We start from the raw sequence: 24,903 nt of genomic DNA on the forward strand, positions 1-24,903 counted from the left end.
CCAAAAAAAAGATACATGCCATCATGTGGCTGACCATTGAAAACAAGCTAAAGTGAAAGAAGTCAGACACAAAAGGTCACATATTGTATGATTCCATTTACATGAAATAGTCAGAGTAGGCAAAACCACAGAGACAAACAATAGTTGCCAAGAGCTGGAGAAAGGAAAGAACGGGAAGTGATTGCTAACTGGTAAAGGGTTTCTTTTGTAGGTATAGACATGTTATGGAATCATTAGATCAATGCACGTAACCTTGTGAAATAGTAAACAGTACAGTAAAAACAACTTAATTGTGCACTTTAAAAGGCAAATTTTATGATATGTAAATTATATCTAAAGTAAAGATTAAAATCTGCAAAACTATTTAACTCATGATTTACCTCAGCAATAAGGGAATTAGTATTCAGTCTGTAAGTGACTTTGAGTCTAAAACGATGCAACCATTACAAAGAATATTTAGTCAGAGATTGATTTCAAGCACTTATACGTATAGGACCACAGACGGAATCAATTCCCAAGTGTAGAAGATATAGAATGAGAGCTGTAACCAAGGAACCAAGGAAGTTAAACCCAAGGGAATGCCAGAGCACAGCTCCTTTCAAATGAACTATCAGCCAAAGCAATTCCATCTGTACCTAACTTACAGCAAATCCAATCCTCTCAAAAAACAGATCTTCATTACAGATAAATACGGGAGGAAAAAATTTACTATTTACCTCAATAAGGGTTTAAGAAGTTAAAATTAAACAGGATGTGGAAAGAACCTAAATTAGAATACAAACAGCTAATAAATGAACCTAATTTTTTTACAAATAAGTAACAACCATATAGAAGTAGGAGGAAAATATTACCTAAGTAACTTTGGAAAACAGATTATGACTGTACTTCAAAGCTCAAAATAAATATTGTACTCTAGTTTTAAAAAAGTGTTTCTCACAGGGGAATAGGTTAGCAATTCTGAAACTACTTTTGTGTGTGTTCTAGGATTGAACAAGTAAGTAAACATCTTGTGAATGAGAACAAGGTTTCTCATCTTTGGAGCAGGAAGTAACAAGGAAAGGAAAAAGGATAAGGGAGAAAAAAAGACTGGAATAAACCCCGAGGTGTGGGACTGAAACTGGCAACATCAGTATGAACTCATGGTTTTTTATTTATAATATACAGATGGATGGATAAGAAATTTTAAATATATGTATATGCATGTTACAGCATGTTAACTTAGTCAGTTATTTAGTAACAAAGGAAGGGAACAAATGGAATCAAACAGTAAGCCTGATTAACCTTGAAGCAACAGCTTCACAGACTCTCCAGGGGAACAGCTGCATTTTTGGTCAAAGGGACGTTAATCCCCAAATAGGAAAGACTGTCTTTCCAATCTCCTCAAGGTGCAACCGGCCATTCCCCCAGATTAAAAGGGTAGGGATAAATAGTGAGGGGAAAATTCCTTTGATGGGCACATACACAGCAGAAGCCAAGATGGCGCAGGGAAAATCCTTCTACTAAACTCATGTGCAGTGGAAGCCAGATGAAAAAGCAAACTATGAGGCATGAACAGTAGGAGCCAAAATGGTTACCATAAAGGAGAGGAGTCTAAACTAGGAAAAAGACCAGATAGAATAAGGGCCTGAAACCCCAGGAGATCCAGGAAAGGAATTGGATAGGGGAAGGCACCAGCACAGCCCCAGGAATATTCAGGAGAGAGACTGCATAGTATGAAACCAAGCTTACCCCTTCCCAAACCCAAGGAAATACAAAGTTTAACAAAGGCCAGAGGCAGATGCCTTCTCTCGCTTCAGCAGCCGCACAGGTGGAAGCGCAGCACCTATCACAAGCTGGATGAGAACTAAGACTATGTTGGACTACTGGAGCCTCAGATGCCAGGCTAATGGCATGGCAGCTCTGAGCTTTGGCCCTCCTCCTAGGCTTGGTGGAGCAACTGTGACCCTGAAGCTCCAGAGCCTGGGTTTCTTCTCCAGTGAAACAAAACCGAGCCACCCGGTCATGGGTGAGACACCACCTAAGCCCTTCCTTTGCTGTCGCTCCAATAAATCTTGCCACTATACCTCAAACACTCCTATGCATGTATCCCTGAAATGCATTTGCTGTGATAGCATAGAAGAATCCTATTTCCTCCAGCAACATTTTTATTACTATACATACATTTGCTAGCTCTAGCTACTGAGAGGACCTAGAAACAATGACATCCCGACAGTACTGAGCACACCTGTCATACAGATCTTGGTTTCTAGGTACCATTCTCCAATAAAATGAACCAGCCTCTTTTTGAGAAATGGTTGGTTCTATGTCTGATGCAAACATGAAAAATACAACAAGCTTCTGAAACATCTTGTGGTAATAGAAAGTAAATTAGTATTCACAAAATGATAGGAACATTGTAGAAAGGACACAAGAACAAATTTGAAAGCATTCTCAATAACCAAAGTGGAAAAAGTCTGAGCAACAAAGTATTACGATTTTAACCCATACAGTAAAATACCCACAAATCCATGTAAATAAATAATTGAACAATTAATGAACAGAGGGAAAAGGGCAGTTCTTCCTTAACAGTAGAACTCCAATTAATAAATACAGAAGGAATATCAGAAACAAAATCATCATTAAGCTAAAGCCACAGTAGTTCTTGCTGTCAGCCAGAACCAGTAGAGGCAAAAACTGGCTTGTGAGGAGACACAGGATGTTTGTAATTTCAGAGTACCACCCCACAAGAGGAATGTATCAATTACAAAAGAATTATTATATTACAAAAGACAGTTTATGTTTATTATTAATTACAAAGGAAAAAACAGGCAGACACCACCTTAACCAGTGATTACAGTTAACATAACCAGTTATAAGACATACTAATAATGGGTAAATAAATATCAGGCAAATCCAATTGACAGACATTCTAGAAAAATAACTGACCAGTACTCTTCAAAAGTTTCAAGATTTTAAAAAAGGCCTGGGGAACTTAACAGATGGGAAGAGAATAAAAAGATATGATAACTAAATACAAAGTGGAATGTCACACTGGATCCTAGACCAGAAAAAAGACAGATTATAAATGTGAATTTCTTGGTTCTATTTACACTATGGCTGTAAGATTTTAACACTGGGGAAGTCTTTATACTAACTTTGCACCTTGATATAAATCTAAAATTATTTAAATTAAAAAGTTTAAAAGATTTTAGAATAACCTCTAAAAGTACACCATTTTTCTATAATTCAAAGGAAGTTAAACAATTAATTGTTAAACACTTTAAGAACTGTTAAACAATTACACCTAAAAAGAATTTGACGTTTTTGATCAAGTTAAAAGGTGGACATAATACTCCATTTACTGATAGATCAATTTGTATAAATTTTTCCAAGTGCTGACAACAATGTGGTACAAGAATGAAGGGAGAAGGTATCATATGATATACATATTTTTTAAATTTGTCCATTTTATCATAAATTAAACATGCAGCTACTGTTTTTTAAAGACTTCAGCTAGCAACCACTATTTTACTAGAGTAAAAAAACATTAATTAGAATAAAAAAATGTTAAGACTGTGGTCCTCCTTTGTTAACGATATGATACTTTCCCTGAAATTATGGACTAGCCAGTGATTCAACTGTAGAAACAGATGATAGATTTCTTTATTCCTTCTCCTGGTTCCTCTACCATATGCCAATAGCATTCATTTCATAAAGCAGTTAGTAATTAAGTGCTTAATTTTACTGGCTACAGCAAACAAAATCCATATGAAATTAAAGACGTGGCTGTGGCATCCTTCACAACCTACTTAACTGACCTTTAGGTATAAAGGTATAAACCCTTAAAAGTAATATGTAGTTGGATATTATAAGCCACCAACTTTGAATCCTACAGGTTTAGTTGAATGAGAACCTCTTTGCTATCACAAAATATATTGTATTATCACATATATTACTTCCATTTTAAGTGGTTCTCCTCAAAAGTTACTTAATTTTTCTAACCAACTATTTTATTACACCTAAATAATCTTAGTTTAATGTGGACAATAGGAAGTTACTTCTAAATTCCAAGCTATTAATAAAAGAAATACTAGTAAGGGTCCAATAGAAATAGTTCACTAAACTCAGGCACCTTTACCCTATTAATTGCATGTTATAGACGGAGAAATTAAAGTATAGGGAGACTGAACTGTTTTTTTCCCCCCTAAAAGGAAAAAGACAGCAGAAAAGGACTCCTTAAAAATAATAATGCGACTTCCGCCAAGATGGAGGCATAGGTGGATGTGCCGTGCCTTCTCACACAACCAAGTTTAGAGACAACTAAATATTAACAATAGAAAACACAGCCAGAACACAGAAAATTGAACTTTTCGGAAGTCTGTTAACAACAAATTCTTCAGCCTGACCGATAAGGGGCGAAACCAGCAGGTGGTGGAGCGGGGTTGCACAGGAAAACTCGGTTGGACGGACTCAGGCACGCGGAATCCAGGCGCAGGGTTGGACCTAGTGAGCGACCAAGCTAGCGACCAAGCGAGCGACCAAGCAAGCAACCGCGGGGGAAACAGCGAGAGAGCAGGGCTGCGGGTTGACTGTGGTCGCGCATTTGTGCGCGGATAGACAAGCGAGGGAGTGGGCAATTGGACCGGAACCCAGCGGGTTCCCACAGCAAGGGGCAGGGAGGGCGCCGTCATTTCCCTACTCTGACCCCACCTCCACATACAGCGTCATAACCCAGCGACTCTGAGTGGCCCGGCCCAGGTGAACCACCTAAGGCGCTGCTCCTCACCCAGCGGCACCAAACAGCAGAAGGGGTCGCCATTTCCCCACTCTGACCACACCCCCACATACAGTGTCACAACCCAGCGACCTGGGAGTCCAAGGCGCCTCTCCTCGTACTTAACGGGCGCGAACAAACCAAAAATGGCTCAAGATCTCAAAGCCCCAGAGCCTATAAATCTAAGTGATGAAGAAATAGCAAAACCCTCAGACACACAGTTTAAAACACTGGTGATCAGGATCCTCACAGAACTGGTTGATTATACCCACAAATTAGACAAATATATGAAGGCAAAACTAATTGAAATGAATGGAATTGTACAGGACACCAATAGCAATGAAAAGGAAACTGGGACTCGAATCAATGGAGTGGACCAGAAGGAGAAAAAAAATGACCAAACAGAAAAGAGTCAAGAAGCAAGAATTCAAAAAAATGAGGAGAGGCTTAGGAACCTCCAGGACATCTTTAAACGCACCAATATCCGAATTATAGGGGTACCAGAGGGGGGAAAGGCACAGCCACCAGGGGAAAACTTCTTTGAACAAATAATAAAGGAGAACTTCCCCAATCTGGCAAAGGAAATAGACTTCCAGGAAATCCAGGAAGCTCAGAGAGTACCAAAGAAGTTGGACCCAAGAAGGAACACACCAAGGCACATCATCATTACATTAGCCAAAATTAAAATGAAGGAGAGAATCCTAGAAGCAGCAAGAGCTAAGGGGACAGTCACCTACAAAGGAGTCCCCATCAGACTGTCAGCGGATTTCTCAAAAGAGACCTTACAGGCAAGAAGGGGCTGGAAAGACGTATTCCAAGTCATGAAGTCCAAAGACCTACAACCAAGACTGCTCTATCCAGCAAAACTTTCATTTAGAATGGAAAGACAGATAAAGTGCTTCTCAGATAAGATCAAATTCAAGGAGTTCATCATCACCAAGCCCTTATTATATGAAATGTTAAAGGGACTTACCTAAGAAAAAGAAGATAAAAAAGTTGAACAGTGAAAGGACAACAAACTCACAGTTATTAACAACCACACCTAAAACAAAAGCAAACTAAGAGGACAGCTAGATCAGGAGCAGAACCATAGAAATGAAGATCACATGGAGGGTTAGAAACAGGGGAGTGGGAGAAGGAGAAGGGGGGAGAAGGTACAGAAAATAAGTAGCATAGACAGCAGATAGAAAATAGAAGGGGGGGGCAAGAATAGCATGGGAAATATAGAATCTAAAGGTTCTTGAGACACATGGTCATAAACTAAAGGGGGGGTAATGGTGGGGATGGGGGGGTAGGGTGGAGGGGAATGAAGGGGGGAATAGAACAACTATAACAGCATAATCAATAAAAAAATTTTAAAAAATAATAATAATAATGCCACACAACTATGTACATATAAGTAGACATTAAACACAGTAAGGTTATGACTAGAATGCATTTCCAAGAGAATGGTCCCTAGTATTAGCATTGAAAATACATGTGTCCTGTCCCTAACATAAATGAGAGAGCTAGTGGTATGTCCACACTTTACAAAGGCAAGTAAAAATAGACTAGACATGCAAAAGAAAGCCACTTAATGAAAAGCCTAATCAATAACTCTGATGAAGAGTGCTGGCTTCAGACAGGAGTCTACTTGAAATTTTGTAAATGAATAAGGGCATTACATTCGAGAGGTCTGGAATTTTCAAAAACAACTCAGAACACTTTAGGTCTTAATTTCAAAAACAGTAAAATTGCGTTCAAAAATTTTGAGAGCAAGTAATATTTTGAGTTTATCCTCACTGATTAGTAGGTAAAACTTTTAATCCAGATTTCAACATTTTTTCCCAACTGCTGTTTATAAATCATGAAATACTCAAAACCTAAACCAAAGTACAGTCAAAATCAAAATTTGATCAAACCACCAGACAAGCATTAAGATTATAAAACCTAAACTATTATAGGTTTCCTGGGCATCCCATATGGGCATCTCATGTCTCAGAAAAATATGTAAAGCCCTGAAATTAGAACTTAAGAGACCAATGGCAAAAATAATTTTCCCAACGTAAGGAGAATTAGCATTTCCTGAGCAGCTCTTTCATGTCAGCTCTTTCATCTTCCCAATTTAATCCTGACCAAGCCTGAAGTAGAGTCATCATCATCCCTTAACAGTGAGGAAAACAGACTTAAAGGAGTTAACTTCCTTGCCTTTGATTAGACCAGTGCTTCTTAATCTCCCAACACCGACATTTGGGGCCAGATAATTCTTTGTTGGGGGGAGGGGGCACTGTCTTGTGTATTACAGGATATTTACCAACATTCCTGGCTTCTCCCCACTGGATGGCAGCAGCATCTGCCCTAGTTGTGTAGAATCGAAACATCTCTAGACACTGCCAATGTCCCCTGGAAGGCAAAATCGCCCCCAGCTGAGAACCACTGAGTTAAAGTGAGAAGCCAGCATTTTCACTCAATAGACCAGCTACATGCCAGACTCTATTCAAGCTGAACTAGGGACAAATGAGGGTCTTCACCATGACAAGCATTAAGACAGGCACGCCCGGAGAGTCTGACCTTCAATACACTTCCCTTAGCCAGCCCCAACATCAGCTAACTCCTCCACCAGGTCAGTGGCACCTTCACTCATCCCCTTATGCTGGTTTAATAGTATGTAGTCATTTCAGACTCAACCTTCCCCCCTCCACTCTGCTTCACTCCCTGTATCTAGTTACTGCCCAAGTTCTGCTGGTTTTTCCTAGGAGTAAAATGTCTCTCTAATCCATCCCTACTCTCCATTCTCTTCATTCTAATATCAATGTAAACCCAATTCTCCTTTTTTCTACCAACAGAAGAAACTAATCTCACATGGCCCCTAAAATGAATTAAGAGTACATACATCAAGATATACTAACTGAACTACCAACCTCTAGGGTTGGGGGCTGGCAGACCTCAAAGAGTGGTCTGTAAAAACCACATCCTTCTTATGGAGTGGGAAGGAAACTGCAACTTCCTATCTGATTTCAGACACTTTCACAGCCAGATGTTAACTCTCAGTAAATAATAGCCCTGACAAGCATCAAGAAAAGGACGTAGCAGAGATTAGTTTAAAGTGGTTTGTATGCCCTTTCTGGCACCAGTACCATGAACCACTTTCGCCATGACAAGGGAATGCAAAATGGATTGAAGTGAGGTAAGATTCCCACAGAAAGCTTGAACCAACTAGTATTTCCACCCCACCTGTGAACAAACCAAGATGAAGGCAAATAAAGCAAACATTCCACTAGGGAAAACTCTAGAAGAGATGGTCAAACAAAATCTAGTCACAAAAGCACATATCTCAAACTTTCAATACATATAAGTATACAGTACCAAAGGCTTATTAGTATTGAAAAACAAAGGATGATTTAGGTGAGAGGAAATCCAAGTTCTGTTTTAAAGTTGATCTCTCCCTTAAGCACAGAATAGAACTTGTATTAATGGTAATTACCATTTATACACTTAAATTAATTACGCTTTCTTAGGAAATGCCTTATCTTTTTTGACTCTAAGATGCCAGGAAAAGTAACTTTAAATCCAGTATTTCAAATTCACGACCTAGTCAAATGTTTTAATTTATACAGTTTTCAAAAACAATGTTCAAGGAAAGTATAATGAGTGATATCCTAAATATTTCTGCTTTGGTTATTATTTGAGTTTTCCTGTAAAGGGCTGAGCATCAAACAAAAGTACTGAGTGGCAAATACGTTTAGTCTCAGGGCCCTACCGCTACTCCGAGTTTATTGGGTTATTCCTTTTAAGCATATAAATAAATAAATTAGAATAATTTCTACAAAGATGCATTAATGTCTCCAAGTTTTCTAAAATAATAAAACATATGTCATGCTAAATTGCTGTATCTCCTCTTCGGAGGCACAAGTTTAGGTCAGCACTTCCATGCAATGATCAAAAGCCAAGTCAAAAGGCTTTACTTAAGCAAAGAATTATGATTACCTAATTCCAGTTCACACAATTCCAATTCGCACATTCTTTAACATCTGATAGATTAAGGTATTAAATAATTCCATTATATTAAATAACTGCAACTCACATATTCTAATATCTGAAGCAGAAATATACCTTGAATTTGATGCCCAATTACAGCAATTTAAAGGTGATGCTTTTGACCCCTGTTATTACTGTCCTTCTCTGTTTACAACTTAAGGAAGCCTTGTAACATTTCACTCAATTTTTTTCTAAATACATATATCAAATAAGCCTAGCCTAAATGAATCTAATTCAACACAATCTGAGTAATTTCCTTGTAATTCTACAATGTATGCCCTTGTCAACAGTCACATAAAGAAAGCCCTGAAGATGGAAGACATGAACAAATACACATAAATATCAGCCATATAAATTCAAAAGGAAATGCATCAATTTAGCCTGACATATATTTTTCCCAAGAAATAATTTCCTGTAGGAAATAACAGCACTAATCTAAACTCACCCAACCAAATTTTACTTTATTGCCTTTCACCAACAGTTGTCTGTATGAAAATGGTAAAGATTATGTTGTCAAAACTGATGTCTGAAATCTTCATTAAGAAAATTTGCCTTTTAACAAAGTAAATACAAGTGGACCCCCTAAACCAACCCTTAAAAGATCTACAAGCTGTTATATGTAACCACAGTGTAATTTAAAATTCACCTGAAATAATTTTACCATAAAACTATGCTGTTCTTTCAAGTTTTAAGGCAAAATTTAACCTTGTCAAACAGATTGTAGTTAACCAAGATCTCAAAAGAAAATCAGCCTTGAGCCCCAAGGGGTGTGTTCCCTAAGAGACCATTTTGATTGATACTGCTTCAGTTAATAGAATGGAATTTTGCTGACATTAAATGGAGGATAAAAACATTAAGGCAGACCAAGTATTTTGAATTCAATAGTCAGAAGGCTACTGCACACAAATAATCTCTGCAGCATCCTTCCTTTGTGTTTAATTACTACATTTATACAATGCTGCCACATACAATCTTTTGATTTCAACTTTCCTAGAACGTGATTAAGAATACTATTTTGCTGACAAACGGCAAATAAATACAATTACATTTTTCCATACCTAAAAATATAAAATACTGTCATAACCTGGTTTCCTATTCCTACTTGAAGAAATACAATTAAGATGGTTTCTCATCCAGTTTTTTCCTTATACTTCTTCCAACTACCCTAACACATTCCTGAGACATTCCTAAATTATTAATAATTTTAATTTGAATTCAGTAACTATTTTAAAAAGTAAAGTATAAATAAACATACTATCATTTTTAAATGCTGGCCAAAGAAATTGGGGGAATTTATTCTAGACCTATTAGCTCTGCCTATAACCTTAAATCAAGCATGTCCTGAAATCTTGAAGATCATTACATATTTACCCATTAGTAAGAGAAACATTAATGGCTATTATTAGTTGCATGTATATTAATTTTATACTGGTCTTTCTATGGGAGAGACCAATTTATTCCAACAGAAAAGTCCATTACCAGAAGAGAGAAACTATTTGCAAAATTATCCAGCTAAAAATATTTTTTCTAATAAGCCATCCTTTTACACACAACTTTTTTATCAGGAAAAAAAATGGCCTTTGCTTGAATACCTCAGATTCCTAAGTGGTATCTGTTTATATTCATGATAAACATGCAAAAAGGAGTTCCAAAGGATGTGGATAAAATCCTAACCCACAAAGGGATGTCTAGGACCAGTCCCAGAATTCCAGGAAATTAACACTTCAAATGCTTCCAGGGACTGGCAGGAAGTACTATATTCATGAAGCATCCTGGAGGCTAAGGCTAAAAATCTGTCAACCTTTGCTGATCAAGTCATGGGAAAGAGGTCCAGAAGATCCAAAACGGAAGTGCCAGAGAAAATTTATGTGAAAAAAGGATCCACATAAATGCCATTCCCTCCAGCAACACAGACATGGCAAATTACCTAAGAACTTTCATGCTCCTGGGAGCCACTATCAATTCTACCTAACCAGAGTGTGACTTACCTACAAACCTACTGGAGGATTCTGCTTCTGAGGAACAACAGCACTCACTCACGCACGCGTTCTGTGTGCCAACCATGTTTTGGGCACCTCGAATACCAGGCTTCATTTATTACTCACACCAACCCTCCCAGAGGGCAGTATTCCCTTTACAGACGGAAAACCAATAGAAGCTGAGAAAGCTCAGAAGCTTGGTAACTCATCACATTTTTAGGATAGAAAAAAATAACTTGTCAGGAATCAAATCTAAGCCTGTCTCTTTCTACATCGGCCCCCTTGGTAGACCTCCAGCTTTCTCTATGGGCTTTAAGCCACTGCACTATAGAAAATTCTGTACTTAATTACACCCAGTTCCTAACTAACAGTGACAACTTCATGGAGAGCATTTTGGCCACTACTGTTTCCCTACTAGCATTCAGCTGTCATAACAGCAACATTAATGACTGGTGGTGTATTAGTATGCAAACAGTGGGCTAGGCTATTTACAGTTAACATTTATTGAGGCCTTAATATATGCCCCACACTAATAGATGCTTACAAAAACCTCAAAAAGTAGGTTTGATCAATATCCTGATCTTATAGATGAAGAAACTGAAGCACAAAAAGCTTTAATAATTTACAAAAGGCTAAATTATGTTAAGTGGGGATCCAGCATCCATATCAGGATGCCTGACTCCACAGCACATGTTCTTTAACACTAGCCTCCTTCTCCTCCAAAGGAAATTTATAGTTTCTCATTTAACCCTCTTAACTATGTAAGCCAAGTATTATAATTCCCAATTTATAGATAAGAAAACAGCCCTGGCCACTGTGCCTCAGTTGGTTGGAGTTTCATCCCATAGTCTGAAAGGTCGTGGATTCGATTCCTGGCCAGGGCACATATGCAGGTTGCAGGTTCAATATCAGGTCAGGGCTCGTACAATCACTGTACAAGCCAATCACTATACAGCCAATCACTGTTTCTCTCTCAGATCAATGTCTGTTCTCTCTGCTCGAGCTCACTCTCTCTCAAAGCAATGAAAAAAATGTCCCCAGGTGAGGCTAAAAAAAAACTAGATAAGAAAACAGATTCAGAAAGGTGAAGTCACACAACTTCTGGTGGTAAAGGCATGATTTGAATCTATTTTTGTTTCACATCCCTAAGATGCTAATATACCATGTCAAATGAGGACACTAACTATATAAAAAGGTAAGTGATAGTAATACTTACCTTTCAAAATGGTCAATTGCTTTTGAAAATTTCTACACTACATAGTTCTTCTTTAAAATGTTTAAGTGTGAAGAGAAAAATGTTATGGTAATGAGACTGACAAAAATGGCCAAAAAATAATCAAGAGATTATTAGACAGAAAACTCCCACAAGTGTTTGAAAATCTTATAATCTTTATTATGAGGCCAAATCACTCTTACTTGGCCAGAAAGTAGAGGCCCAGTCAGCCACACGGATACACCACGCTCCCATTCACAGCCACTCCCTCCCACCTCAATAGACATATAATATGAGAGTCAGCTTTATTAGTCACGCTCCTTTTCCTAAGAGATCAAGCAATAAATGCAACATCTAAGAATCCACCTACTTTAGGCCACTCTCTTCAATCTGTACCATTTTGAAAGCAGCTTAAGTTTTAGATATTAAGATGTAATTACTAGGAAACAGTCATATGAAAGAATGCACTTAATATTCTTTGTCTCCTGTGCAGAAAGGACTTGCCTTTCTTAAATCTAGAAACTAAAAGAGAAAGAGGAAAAGACCTCAGAAAAGTGATTCTTCCATACCACCAGACAATCTCACTGCTTTCAAATGCCATTTCTAAAGACCGGATTAGACAGTGTAATTCCTCTGCAGTCACACACACTAGTATCTCAGAAAACGTCTTCCACCAATTATCCATCCAAAGTAGAACTCAGCAATTTCCCATATAACCCAGGGGTCTCAGACGGGAAAACAGATTACTACATATAAGAAACATCTATTTTAAAATCACTAGTCCTACTTAGGACAATCAGCCTTACATTCTTGTCAAGGAAAAGACAAATTAGAAAGCAGCTCGTGAGCTCTACTGCAGCACTTTTTACCAGATACTGTATAGATTTTTAAAACCAAAAGATACAAGAAGACAAATTGTAATTTGTAATTATCTTTTATAGCATCTTGCAGACCTGAAGGAAGAAAAAACAGTAACAACACACACAAGTCAGAAGTCAGTCCAAAGAACAACTGTGGTTGTTTCAGGAAGGTAAAAAAAATCATTTCTTCAGAGTCTTCAACGCTTTTAAAAAATAATCAGTGCTGTGTATGAAAAGCGCTAAACGTTTAAATGAGGCCGAAGTAATTAAGTAACACGTGAATGATAATCCACTGTGTCCAAAGTGTACAGTGAACAAACAGGTTCCACTGTCAACCTCCTAAATGATGTTTCAAAATGGGGAGGAACTTCAAAAGGAAATTACCTCATAGTATTTCGTTAATTCATAATTTCTTGCGTGTGTATGTACTGAAAAAAGTTTAGTTTTTCCTAAAAGCTACATTTCATTTTTTTTAAAAAAAAGACCTTTTCTTTCTTATAAACGAACCCAGTCACATACCGTATCAAGGCTTGATATGCAAATATACAGAGATGCAGCCTTTCTCTTCCCTCCCCATTTCCACTGTCTTTCTAGTAATTACTTTCAAATAGCGGCTAAGATAAGCATAGGTGCAATCTGAAATGAAAACTTCCCTGCCGTTCTCTAAACTAAAAGGTTTGTCAGGTTAGCAGAATCAAGCTCAGTCATCTCACAGAACCTTATTTTCCGAAATACCCTATGTTACCAAAATAAAATCTAGAGATCCTAAGAAAGCAATTATATGGACACTTCACAATTAAACGAAAAAAATTAAGTCAGGAAAATAAAAAGGAAAGGAAAGAAAGACAACTTAAGAGCAAACCACCACACCCTCAACTCCGCGTTGCAACCCGTCTGCCAGGGGCCTTTACCTTCATTTTCCATTGAAACTGCACTTGGTTGGTGGCTACAAAGTCTTTAGTGTCAGCCTCGGCCACACTGGGAATAGAGAGAGGAGGAAGACAAGGAAGAGAAGCCCCCGGAATCCCAGGCTGTCACCCCCGCTCCCGGCCACGCGTCCCACGGCTGCTCCCACCACCCCAAGCAGCAGCATCTGCAAGAGAAACCAGGAGAAGCGGCGCTGACGAGTGAGAGGGCGAGGAGGGAGCCCCAGACCCCGCGCCCGACCCCGCGCCCACCCGCTCGGTCGCCCGCATCACCGCCAACTCTAGCTGGCAGGGCGGCGCCCAAAGACACCCCACCCAACCAAGGTATCCCCGGACGCCCCGTCCCTCAGGATCTGGAAGTTTCTGGAAATGGGTAATAGTGGTTCACTCAAAAGCCCCAGATCCTCCGGGCAGCGGGAGACTCACCCGCGGGGCTCGCCGGGGCGCCCCGCGCGCCTCCGGCAAAGAGGAACGGCTCGCCGATCGGAGGCGCAAGGCGAGAGCCCGATCCCGGCGTGAGGAAATAACGACGGGAGGGAGAGAGAGCGGGCGGACGGGGAGGGGAAGGAAAGAGGAGGTGAGGGGCCCGTCACGGTCGGCCCAGCCCGCTCAGCCCGGCGGAGCTGATCTGCTCCCGCCTCCGCCTCCTGCGCTCTGCCCCTCCCCGCCGCCAGCCGCCCGGCACCCCGGCGCGCCCCGCACTCCCGGGCCCACAGCGGACCGAGCTTTGTCGCTACTACTTCCGCTGCGAGAGGCGCGCGCGCACGCGCACTCGCCGGCCTTGGCGGAGACGGCGGAAGTGAAGACCTGGACACCATCCCTGAGTGGGCTCTGGTTGGGTGCCCAGTGGTCTGGTGGAAGTGCACGCGGTCCCTGTGGCAGCTGCTCGCGGGCCCGCGGGGATGGTCTGCCCGTTTCTACGTACCCACCGGGCACTAGGGTCGGAGACCCGCCCGCTCCTCCGCTCCAGCCGCGCACTCATAGGAGGCAACCGCGGGGTCGGGACCGGCGGGCAGGCACAGCCATGGTCGCTGTCCTCGAGGTGTTTGCCCTCCACAAGGCGACTGGGGAAATCCCTCCCTTTGGGGTAGCGGTTACCGTCTCAGTAGGTGACTCGGGGACGGCCTAGGGAAGGGGCGAGTGGTCAGAAGCACTAGTGCTGTTTACTGGGACCTCGCACCCTCACTTTGCAGAACCCTGTTAGGGCTGCTTCGCTCTAACTGCGGGAGCAGGTCGTCGCGGGGCGACTTCCCAAACTTCTATCCTGATTTGAGGTCTGCTTCGTTGTCTCTGTAATAGAGGGCAGAGTTCAGCCTCAAAGAGCTTACGGGAGGATTCAGTCTTTTTCATTGACTTAAAATGTGAGGAACCCCAGAGATTGGAACAATTTATAAACCCAGCGTCCAGAGATAGAAGCTGAACAATGGGCATTGCCTGCAACCACTGGCTATTTCTTTTGCCGCTTGAATCTTTTACGTACTCAGCACCTGACCCAGACTCCCAATAAGTGATTTTTGGAGAACGTTGATTTTTAATAAACCTTGGGAAGCCTGACACAGGAAACGTAGAACCGAAGTCCTCTCGTATCCACAGCCACTAGAGGGCAGGGTTTGCCGCGCCCTCCTAAGAACTTAAGAGACCACTGAAGACAAAGCTCTCCCTTACGTGCTAGAAGTAGTTTTCTCCGTCAACCCTTAAAACCCATTAAAAATTTTGGCTTTTATCTCAATCCCTGTAACACATTCCAGTGTGCATGCTGACCATATGTTCAACAACCCAAATAAACAGGTGGCCTAGGTTGCCTCTTGTCCTATGTTCTGTCCCAAGTAAGTGGTACTAGTCTAGGATAAATTCTGACCCTGGCTGGTATAGCTCGGTGAATTGAGCGTCAGCTTGCGAGCCGAAAAATTCTGGACAACTTTCTAAATTTATTTTAGGAGGCATTGAGATTTTATTCAGCGAGGTCACTTTTAAATTTTCAAAAGTGAAACTAAAAATTACAATGCAGTAGATTTCTAGTCTTATTGGGTAAAACAGATAGTAAATCAAGGCAGGGAGGGGGAGGAAGATATGTCTCACCCATTAACTCAGCAAACCTAAACCTGGTCCAATAAGATTGCCAAGTGTTCCTAACATCACAAGCAAAACTATGATAGCACAGGAGGAGAGGAGTCTTTGAAGTTCTATACGTATCTTTACACTAGTTGGGAAAGACAGCCTTTGAAACTATTAATCCCGAGGTTCTGGAAGGGAGAGGAGGAGGGGTACCTAGAAACCGGCTAAAGCATAAAAACTCTTAACCCCTGATGTTCAAAGCACTCAGATTAGCTAGGTGTCCACTTGCAGCTTTGGGCTCAAACTTATTAACAACTTTATGTCCTTGACACCTGGGCCATTTGGACTACTGGGTGCCTGCCTGTGGTTTTGTGCTTAAGTGTATTTCATATATAAACACCTCATTTCCATTATACATGCTGCCTTACACCTGACTTCTTTTGGGAGCAAGGTGAGAACTGAGGTGTGTGAGACCCCTGACTCTGCCTCTCTAGTCAGTCTAAAGGATTACTCTCTGACTCACCTTGGCCTTGCAAAATTTTTGTCTACTTGGTGCTATTATAAGCCTATGATTTTGTACAGTGAATGTACTATTACTTGCTCAATATTGTAATCAATTTTTAATTATTAGTTACTATACTCATTGAACGGCATCATATTAAAGACAAAGCATCTAAAGTAGGAATTGTACATAATATAGATATTACTTGATATTAGCATGATCTTACAAAATAGAGGGTAATTTCACTGTACAGAATTTGCTTCTGGATTGCTTTAGTTAGCTCAAACATTGTATATAAGACAACTCATCAGAATTATCTGTTCCACCCTGCAACACACCAGCATTAACACTGAATTCATAATTAACTGCCCCAAAGCGATAGATTATCACTCTACCACTGATACCTAAAATACCTTACCCTGGAATTTTACTTTTTGATTGCCTAACTTGTGAAAGCCATTGTTCCTATGGCTAAGCCAAAAAAAAAAAAAAGAAACAATAAAACCAGCTTTATGCAAGAGAACGGTTACATACTTTATTCTTAATTCCCTGTCAATCACCTCTCAAATTGCTAGGCCTGGGAGCTGTGAAAACCTTAAAAGATAGCTGATTCAACCACCTAGCTGATCCTTGAGCCTTATCAACGTATCTCTAAAGACTGATCCTCTATTCTATGCCTGTAAATCTCCTCCACCAAGCTAACCAACATCAGCAGCACCAACTTTGAATTCCTATGTATATAAAAAATAGAGTGTCCTAACGTTATTCAAACCAGAGCAATGGGGAATGCTTGGTCCACAAGCCAGAAATTCTCTCCTTTCATCATTGCCTCCTCTTACCAGCTAACCTACGAGACTTCCGTGTAGCAATTTCCACCTTCTCATCTCATGGAGAAACATTCGTGTACTATATTACACGTACATACAAATGTGTATGTACATACATGTGAGATTTTTATTTTTAGATACAGACATAATTACCCTTCTTTTCCTCCAAAGATTGTTGTAAGGCTCTGATAGTGAATACATTATATATTGAAAGCACTATTAAAGTATAAGATTATCATATAGGGAAACAAGCAAAGGCATGGCCTGCTTTTGAGCATAGCTAGAATGAGATTGATGGCAATGAAATATATTTGTTCAAGATGCATCTTAATTCTTTATAAATCGGTGCTTTAAAAAATCTCTTCTACTCTCATCCTGAATATTTAGCCTACAAAAGTAAATGTATTTGATGCCAAAAAAAAGGTCATATATGAGCAAAAGGGGCAATTTGTCAAGCATCTCTGCTTGGGGGAAATATTACAAATAGGGAAGATTGAAGAAGAAAGAAAATGATATTCTAATTTTATACTGTGCCTTACACAAAGGATATGAAGCATCTTGTCTTTATATCAAATTTGATAGCCACAATTTTTTATAAATGGATGATACAGGAATATGTGGCCCTTTAGGATTTGAATATTAACTTGGAAAAGATTAGCTTTATATCTTTTCACAGTGTCTTATTTTAAAGCTATTTTAACATTGTTTTAAGAATTAAAGGTTAATAGTTAAGGAATTTTGCCTCGCTGCTGGAAAAGAAGTCATTTTTTAAAGCCAGATACTTTAAAAGCATGTAAAGACATAACACTTTACTTTTATAAGCTAACCTATACCAACAGAACAAAAGAAGTATTTTTCTTATAAAAGACATGCTAAGAGTCAAGTTTTGGGAGATACAGTCTTATTGAAAGAAGTGTCATGTGAAATGAATGTCTAACAACCAGCTGTCAGAATTGCTGTAAATTTGCTTGGTTCTATGTCTTAACAGTGTTGGTGGACTAAAAATTGGAAGCAAAAAAAAAAAAAAAAAAAACCACCTGGGCTGAAAAATGAGATACCCGTGTTTTGTTGGTTTTAACACACATTAATACCCAAATACTTGACAAATATTTATCAGCCCACAAAATTCCATGCCTTCAACACCTGCTAGCATTCTAAACATTAAATATTTGATGAAATGAAGGAGAAAAAATTAGAGAATTTGAAGTGTACTCTTTTAATATTTATTTTTAAAGAAGTTCATTTCAAGTATGACTCGGTTCCCCCATTCAGTGGGTTCTCGGCCTGTAATGATATTTGGGATCTCTGGTGTGGAGTCCCAGACCAGTCCCAGAGTGGAGATGAGGGTATGTGGGGGTGCTGATGAGGCTAAGAAAGGGAAGGAAGAAGAGCAAAGTGAATGTGAGTCTCATGTCCAAGAGTCAACTCTGGACTTCATTATTTCCATGGAAAATAGACATAGTATATTCTATATTACATTCCAAGATTTGTTTTGAGATAAGCATATTTCTGTTTAAAAGATATTGTCTAGTTTTAAAGCTAGCATAATTCATCTCTGGCTCCAAAACATTTTGTCTGTACTAAAGATGTAATATAAACCTATGAAATAAATTAATAATCTGGAAAATGGCCATCATAAATATGTATCTGGTGTTGAATGAATACACATAATCCCACCTTTGACTTTGCTACTTGCTTCCTATGGTAAAACTAAAACATGAGCTTCTACTTTCCTGTAAAGCAAAGGAAAATTGAGAAAATTTCAAAGGTTTAAAGTTAATTCACATCTCCAAACCACAAAGGAGTTAGTTAGCTAGGACAACTTGATCTGAACAGGAATAAGCACTAATCATTTCAAGAAGTGTTAAATATTGAACACTGCCCAGAGCAGACGAAATTTCACACCCAGATTATAAACCCAGGTAACCATTTGAAATTAAAAGGTAATGTTGAGGTGGCTGCTTCCATGCACGTAGGAAATTTTTGCTAAGCTTATGCTTTGGATTTTAATGGCATATGTATTAATGCCTGACAAAATCAAAAGCACTGTCATTGTCAGCACAGTTATCAGTTATTACCTTAGGGACCAAAGAATCTACTCTTCTTGGACAAGACAGCTGGGAGACTAGGTAGAAGCAACAGGATTTAGAATAGCCAAGTAAATTAAACTGCCATTGGCCAGTGTCTTCTACTAACTTTGAAATCCTTGCTGATGGATTAGTTGATAGTAGTTGAAACTATTGAATAGATTCCATATCGTGTTTCCAGCCCCCCTGCTGTGTTTGCAGTAATAGCCCAGGCCTCCTCCCTCCATGTAAATGTTTTCTCAATATCACATCAGAAATATTTTCCTTCTCTCTTTACTCGGCTGCAGACTGGGGTCTAATAGAGTTTTGGAAATGGTTGCATTTCTTCAGACCTCCAAAATAGTACATTTTTCATTGGTTTCTACCCCACCATCTTCTAGAAGTCAAATATTTTTTGCAAAGCTTTCATGGTTGCCTGCATTGTCCCATGTCCGTCCTTCCAGGCCCCCCTGTGGACATCATCTCTCTCTACCCTGCTTCCTACTGTGAGAACAAATGAGAAAAGAAAAAGTACAAAAAATATTACTGTGGTAATAAATTGGAGATTCCCAGCACAGAAATTGCTTTACAAGGGTCCTGAAGCTTCCCCCTGGACAGTCATGCAAACAGACCACACTCCATTGGGCATACTACCATAAATGGGGGACCCACACCAAAGACGGTTTAGGTGACAGAGAGAGGGGAATCACAATTTGGCAAGACAGTTTGCCAGACAAATGATTGAGAAGAGGAATTACAAACTCGTAGGAAAGAGTTTTCGCAACACAAGCAAGTTGTTAAAACTTTAAGTTAGACCTTCATCGCTACGAATATAGATCAGGTGGAAAATTAAATTAGCATTTACAGTATTCCTTCAGGCAACTTTATTTTTGCTTTCTTGCTTTCAAAAGTCATTGTTTAGATAGTCTAGTTCATAAGACATAAGAAGTAATTTAATGTGCAAAATATATTTGGGGGATTAGGAAATGAGGATTCTGGAAAGAAAGAAAGATAGCTTTCCATAGACCAGAAACAAATAAACTGAAATGCAAATTTGGGGCTTGAACTGACCCAACCATTCCCCAGCTGAATGCAAAACTGTTCTCTAAGAAACTGCTACATCAACTACCAGGAATATTGATGTTCTAAGTGAACAGTGTCTCACTCTACAATGTTTAACAGGAAGCTGACTTATTTTCCTAAGAGGAAAATAAGAACTGTTATATTCCAAACGATAAAGTACATTCAGTAGTGAACATTACCAATGATCTTCAAATATTCATTCTGCTCCAGAATCATTAGTTTAAGTTAGTGTTTCTCAAAGTGTGGCCCTCACTACTAGCCGCATCATCATCACTTGAGAATGTACTAGAAATGCAGATTCTTAGATTCCCACCCAGACCTACCAAGTCAAATTCTAAGGGCTGCACTCAGCAACCTGTGATTTAATAAGACTTCCCCATAATTCTGAATGCTTGAAAGCGCTGCAGCCACCTTATTACCTTCTGCTCCCTTCCTCCTCCGGGACCAGCCAATACTGAGTGACAAAGGAGTGATCGGGAGAGGAAGCCACGCCCTTCAATACATAATTACGTTAACAGTTCAACCAGTCCTGGAGCCTGTCCTATCACATTACTTGCAGATAAAGGCATCCTAATTGATAGAGTTTTTAATTCAAAAAAATACTTTAGATAAATAGATGAAAGTGTTGTTTGATACTTGGCTGCTCCTATAAAACTTAAAATAATTCACTGTAATATGACATTCAAATGATAAAACATTAAATAAGATACCTAAAATGCTAAAGGCAATGTTAATTAATGGGAAGTTACAGAGTTAAAATGTGTCAAAAAGACTGAACACAAGGGAGTCTTTTTTAAAGTGATTCCTTATTAGCATCTAAAGTAAAAAAAAAAAACTGGCTGTTTTCAGATGCTACTTTGACAAGTTTTTCTTAATACCAATTAATAGTATTTTTAAATTATGTAACTGCAATCTGTTCTTGAAAACTAGTAAGATTTTAGAATTTTTCCTCTCTTAGGTAGTTGTGTGCTCTCGAACCAAGTTTTTTCTTGTTTAATACTTCAACTAATGACTACTTGGTGATATATTCTACCATGAAATTGCTAAAACAAAATTCAGTTTACATTTTCCTAAAATATGACATGTTCATTTTTCTCAACAAACTTGATGAAAATATTTATTGTTTTGAGATTTGCACATCAACTTCTATTTGCTGAGAGCAGTTAAAAATCTATGGCACTGAAAACTTCTACGTGTATTCTTACATGGTTTAAATGATTAAATTGCTCATTTTAACCTTAGAAATGTAAAGATGCCAACACTGCACATTTGATTCGAGACTTTAAATTACTTTTAGGAAAATGAGAATCAATTTTCACTAAACAGCCACCAAAACTACACATTTGTTTTGGGCTTTTTAGTTGACAAAACACTTCCATCTACATAATTAAATTTAATCCTCACAATCCAATGAGATGAGCCGAGTAGATCTTGTTAATTGCTTTTTATAGCTGGCAAAGCTGAGACACCAGTGAAGCTCCTTGCCCAACAATTTCTCACTATCCCATGTCAAAGTCAGGAGTCAAATATCCATACTGGCTTTTAATGCCTTAAATGCTTCCAGAATGACTCGAGTAAAAATATGTAAGAAGCTGCCCTGTTTATTAAATTACCTTTTATAGTTTATCATTTTGTTTTATTACATTCTTGCATCTTTCAACTCAGTGGGAGCACCCGGTAACCTTGGTAGGCACTAATTACTAAGCCTGGGATATTGGCCCAATCATCACTCATCTGATGTCATTCAAGAATGTATTAATAAGGACTTGATTGTTAAACATCTTTGGTCATTGTCTACATCTATTCACTGGTTCTTATTTAACCTTTGGACACCATCACCAGGGAAATCACGTTCCAAGCAAAAGCTTTTTCAGAAGCTTTTGAAACCCAAGGGATTTATCTTCTCAGAATTGAAAATTATCGCTAAAATGGGAGTGTAATCTTATGAGTAAATAACCACAGGCAGGCATTTTTGAAGAGATTATTCAATAGGTAATTGAGATAAGCTCATTAACATGTGTTATTGAAAAATCAACAGAATACATTTTAAACATGTGTTCTAGGGAACTAGAAGCCACTAAACAGTATTAGGAATACTGATTTCATCATTCCAAGTGGTAAATTTATTTTTTGTTGTGAGTCTTTAAAATTACATTTACATATTAACCAGAGTATGGACAAGGAAAAGATTGAGTTTTGTTTTTAATGCTAAGAATTTAAAATACCTTTATAGTATGGAAAGCATAACAACCTTTACAACTTTTTTATATTTCATAATTTAAATCAATAATTAAATTTTTCTGTTGTCATATCGGTTTAATTGATTAAAAAATTACAAAAGAAGGAACTAGAGACATAAGAAACTATTTTAGATTATATTCTTATAGCAAAGGCATTGTTTAACAATTTCTTGCGTTGCTAAGCATTGTGTAATGCTACCAGGCATGGGGCGTTGTGATTGAACATGATCACCTATTTCACTCATACATGGGATATAGTGCTGAAAGCAACAAATGAACAGACAAGGCAAATCAACAAACACAGATCCAGACAACAGCATGGTAGTTACCAGAGGGAAAGTGAGGTGAGGGGGATACAAGGTGGGGGGAGGGAGTCAAATATGTAGTGATGGAAGGAGACGTAGCTTTGGGTGGTGAGAACACAATGCAATATAGAGGTGATGTGGTACAGAATTGTTCACTTGACACATATGATTTTATTAACCAACATCACCGCAACAAATTTAATCATTTTTAAAAAGGAACATGTAAAGCTGTGAATTTTTATCACTATCCATCCCCTAGCTTTACCAGAGACTCTCCATCTTGTGAATGGCATGACTGCTGTTCTTGAGAGGGAATGGCACTCCCTCTCAGTCTTGAACTTGTCAGCTCTGAATTTGAAACTATGCTTCGTCAAATGATCTACATCAGTGAATCTCACACTGGTCCCTACCGCCAGGGAACTTTTTTTAAATGGCAGGTCTGGGGCTGCACTTCAAATCTATTAAACTAGCTACTCTGGGAATAGGGCCCTGTATTCTGTACAGACGTACGTCAATTCATTGCGCTTTACTTTAGTGTGCTTCATAGATATTTTGTGTGATCGAAGGCAAGACCTTCCCCCAACAAAAGAGGATTACAACTTGCTTTATTGCGGTCTGGAAACAAACCCACAATTATCTCCAAGGTATACTGGTAGTTTAGCCCTTTCAGGCGATTCCAGTGCATGTTGTAATTTGAGCACCACTTTACAAGAAACATAAAACTTTGATCTAAAAATATTTCTAATAGTCCTTAATTCTGAAGAACAGAATGAGAGTGTATATAGTGAGGGACAAAAATGGCTTTACAGTTGTTCATGTGGAAAATAATATAATAATTAATAAATAATACAAGAATAAACTCTGTTTCTAATACTCACAACTGTAAACTTACTTTCGCCCCACCCTCTATTAGCATTTGAAATCTCCGGCATTCTTAAATCAAATAGGGCTTTGAACTTCTTTGAGTAAATACCTGTTGGCCTAAAACCAGTTATTTCAAAAGACCAGGGAAAAGAGCATTAGAACCATAAAGAGATCTTATTTCTCCCCTCCTAAGTAACTCCAAGCATCACATCGGCACAGCCATGGCACGGAAGAGAACAAACGTTAGAGGGCAAAGCAGTGGCCATGGCGTTTTACAGTTGTGTTCCCAGCTATGAAGTCAGTCTTTGTTTTCTTATTCCAGGTCAGGACCTTGGAACAATGCTTCTTTGAGCAGGTGTATCAGGCTTTTGCAGCACCAGGTAGATGAAAGAAGGGGGAGAGCTTCATAAATACAAAATGCCATTCTCCTGAAACAGTGTGTTCTTAAGAGAAATAATTTCATCTCTAAAAAACAACTCCCCCCCCCAAAAAAAGGCTGTGTGAAATTTCATAAGCTACAAAAAAATTTAAGTGTATTATATAGAAATTATATGTTGGGGACAGAGCAAAAGGTAGTTTGCCAACACTCGTGAAATGGGGTTTAACACTATTCGATCACTTTAAACAATTTGATTATAAACTATGCACTCACTACATAAGACCAAAATGCTTCTATAATTTGCTTTATTTGTCTGATGTATTTACAGACCATAGTCAAGTTTAGTGGCAAATATTATAATAGGATTAATGATATAGGACACAATTGTAAGAACTGTTTATAAGGACAGTTATGTGTAAAAACAGGAAGAGGAATAAGAAGAGTGAAGACATTCTAAGAAGAGTGCATACATGAGAAAGCTAACTATTTGAATGCATTAGTAAAGTTCAACAAAGAAATGCAACACAAAGGTGATTTTATCCAGAGACAATTTACAGTAACTATGTTATAATTGCAAATAACAGATGAGTTTGCAAAAGCTTGATTGCATCTTAATGAATTCATAAAGACATGCCTTAGTGCTGCTATAATTTTTCTACTGTGTAGCTTTTAACAGCAATAATAGACTCCTTCTCTGTGAGCTAACTGGCTTGCTTGGAAGGACAGTAAATGATGTATTTAATATTAATTAGAGTCATTCAGGAGTTTTGAGAACTGTTGTATTAGCAAGTAATCCCACTGCAAATAGTAAGTCTTTTGCAAATATGAAGGGGG

At 38.7% G+C, this 24,903-nt stretch overlaps 1 protein-coding gene across 7 annotated transcripts in view; it reads right to left on the reverse strand.

The window, feature by feature from the left end:
• The window catches only part of ATP2C1 (ATPase secretory pathway Ca2+ transporting 1), a 124,774-nt gene that overhangs the window by 89,922 nt on the left and 9,949 nt on the right, over positions 1 to 24,903 (reverse strand). For 2 of the 7 annotated variants that reach the window (XM_037143905.2, XM_037143908.2), the window contains exons 1-2: positions 14,175 to 14,264; positions 13,734 to 13,915 (exon numbers count right to left, since the gene is read on the reverse strand). The exons of 1 other annotated variant lie outside the window; for it this stretch is intronic. In XM_037143905.2, the coding sequence (XP_036999800.1) occupies positions 13,734 to 13,739 (6 nt within the window). In that variant the 5' untranslated portion in view covers positions 13,740 to 13,915; positions 14,175 to 14,264. Of the gene's footprint in view, positions 1 to 13,733; positions 13,916 to 14,174; positions 14,358 to 24,903 lie in introns of those variants that run through there. 4 more of the 7 variants (XM_037143907.2, XM_037143909.2, XM_037143910.2 and 1 more) reach the window with 3 other exon arrangements.

Source organism: Artibeus jamaicensis, unplaced genomic scaffold (assembly GCF_021234435.1).
Source record: "Artibeus jamaicensis isolate MK-2021 breed Jamaican fruit bat unplaced genomic scaffold, CSHL_Jam_final contig_519, whole genome shotgun sequence".
Classification (NCBI taxonomy): domain Eukaryota; kingdom Metazoa; phylum Chordata; class Mammalia; order Chiroptera; family Phyllostomidae; genus Artibeus; species Artibeus jamaicensis.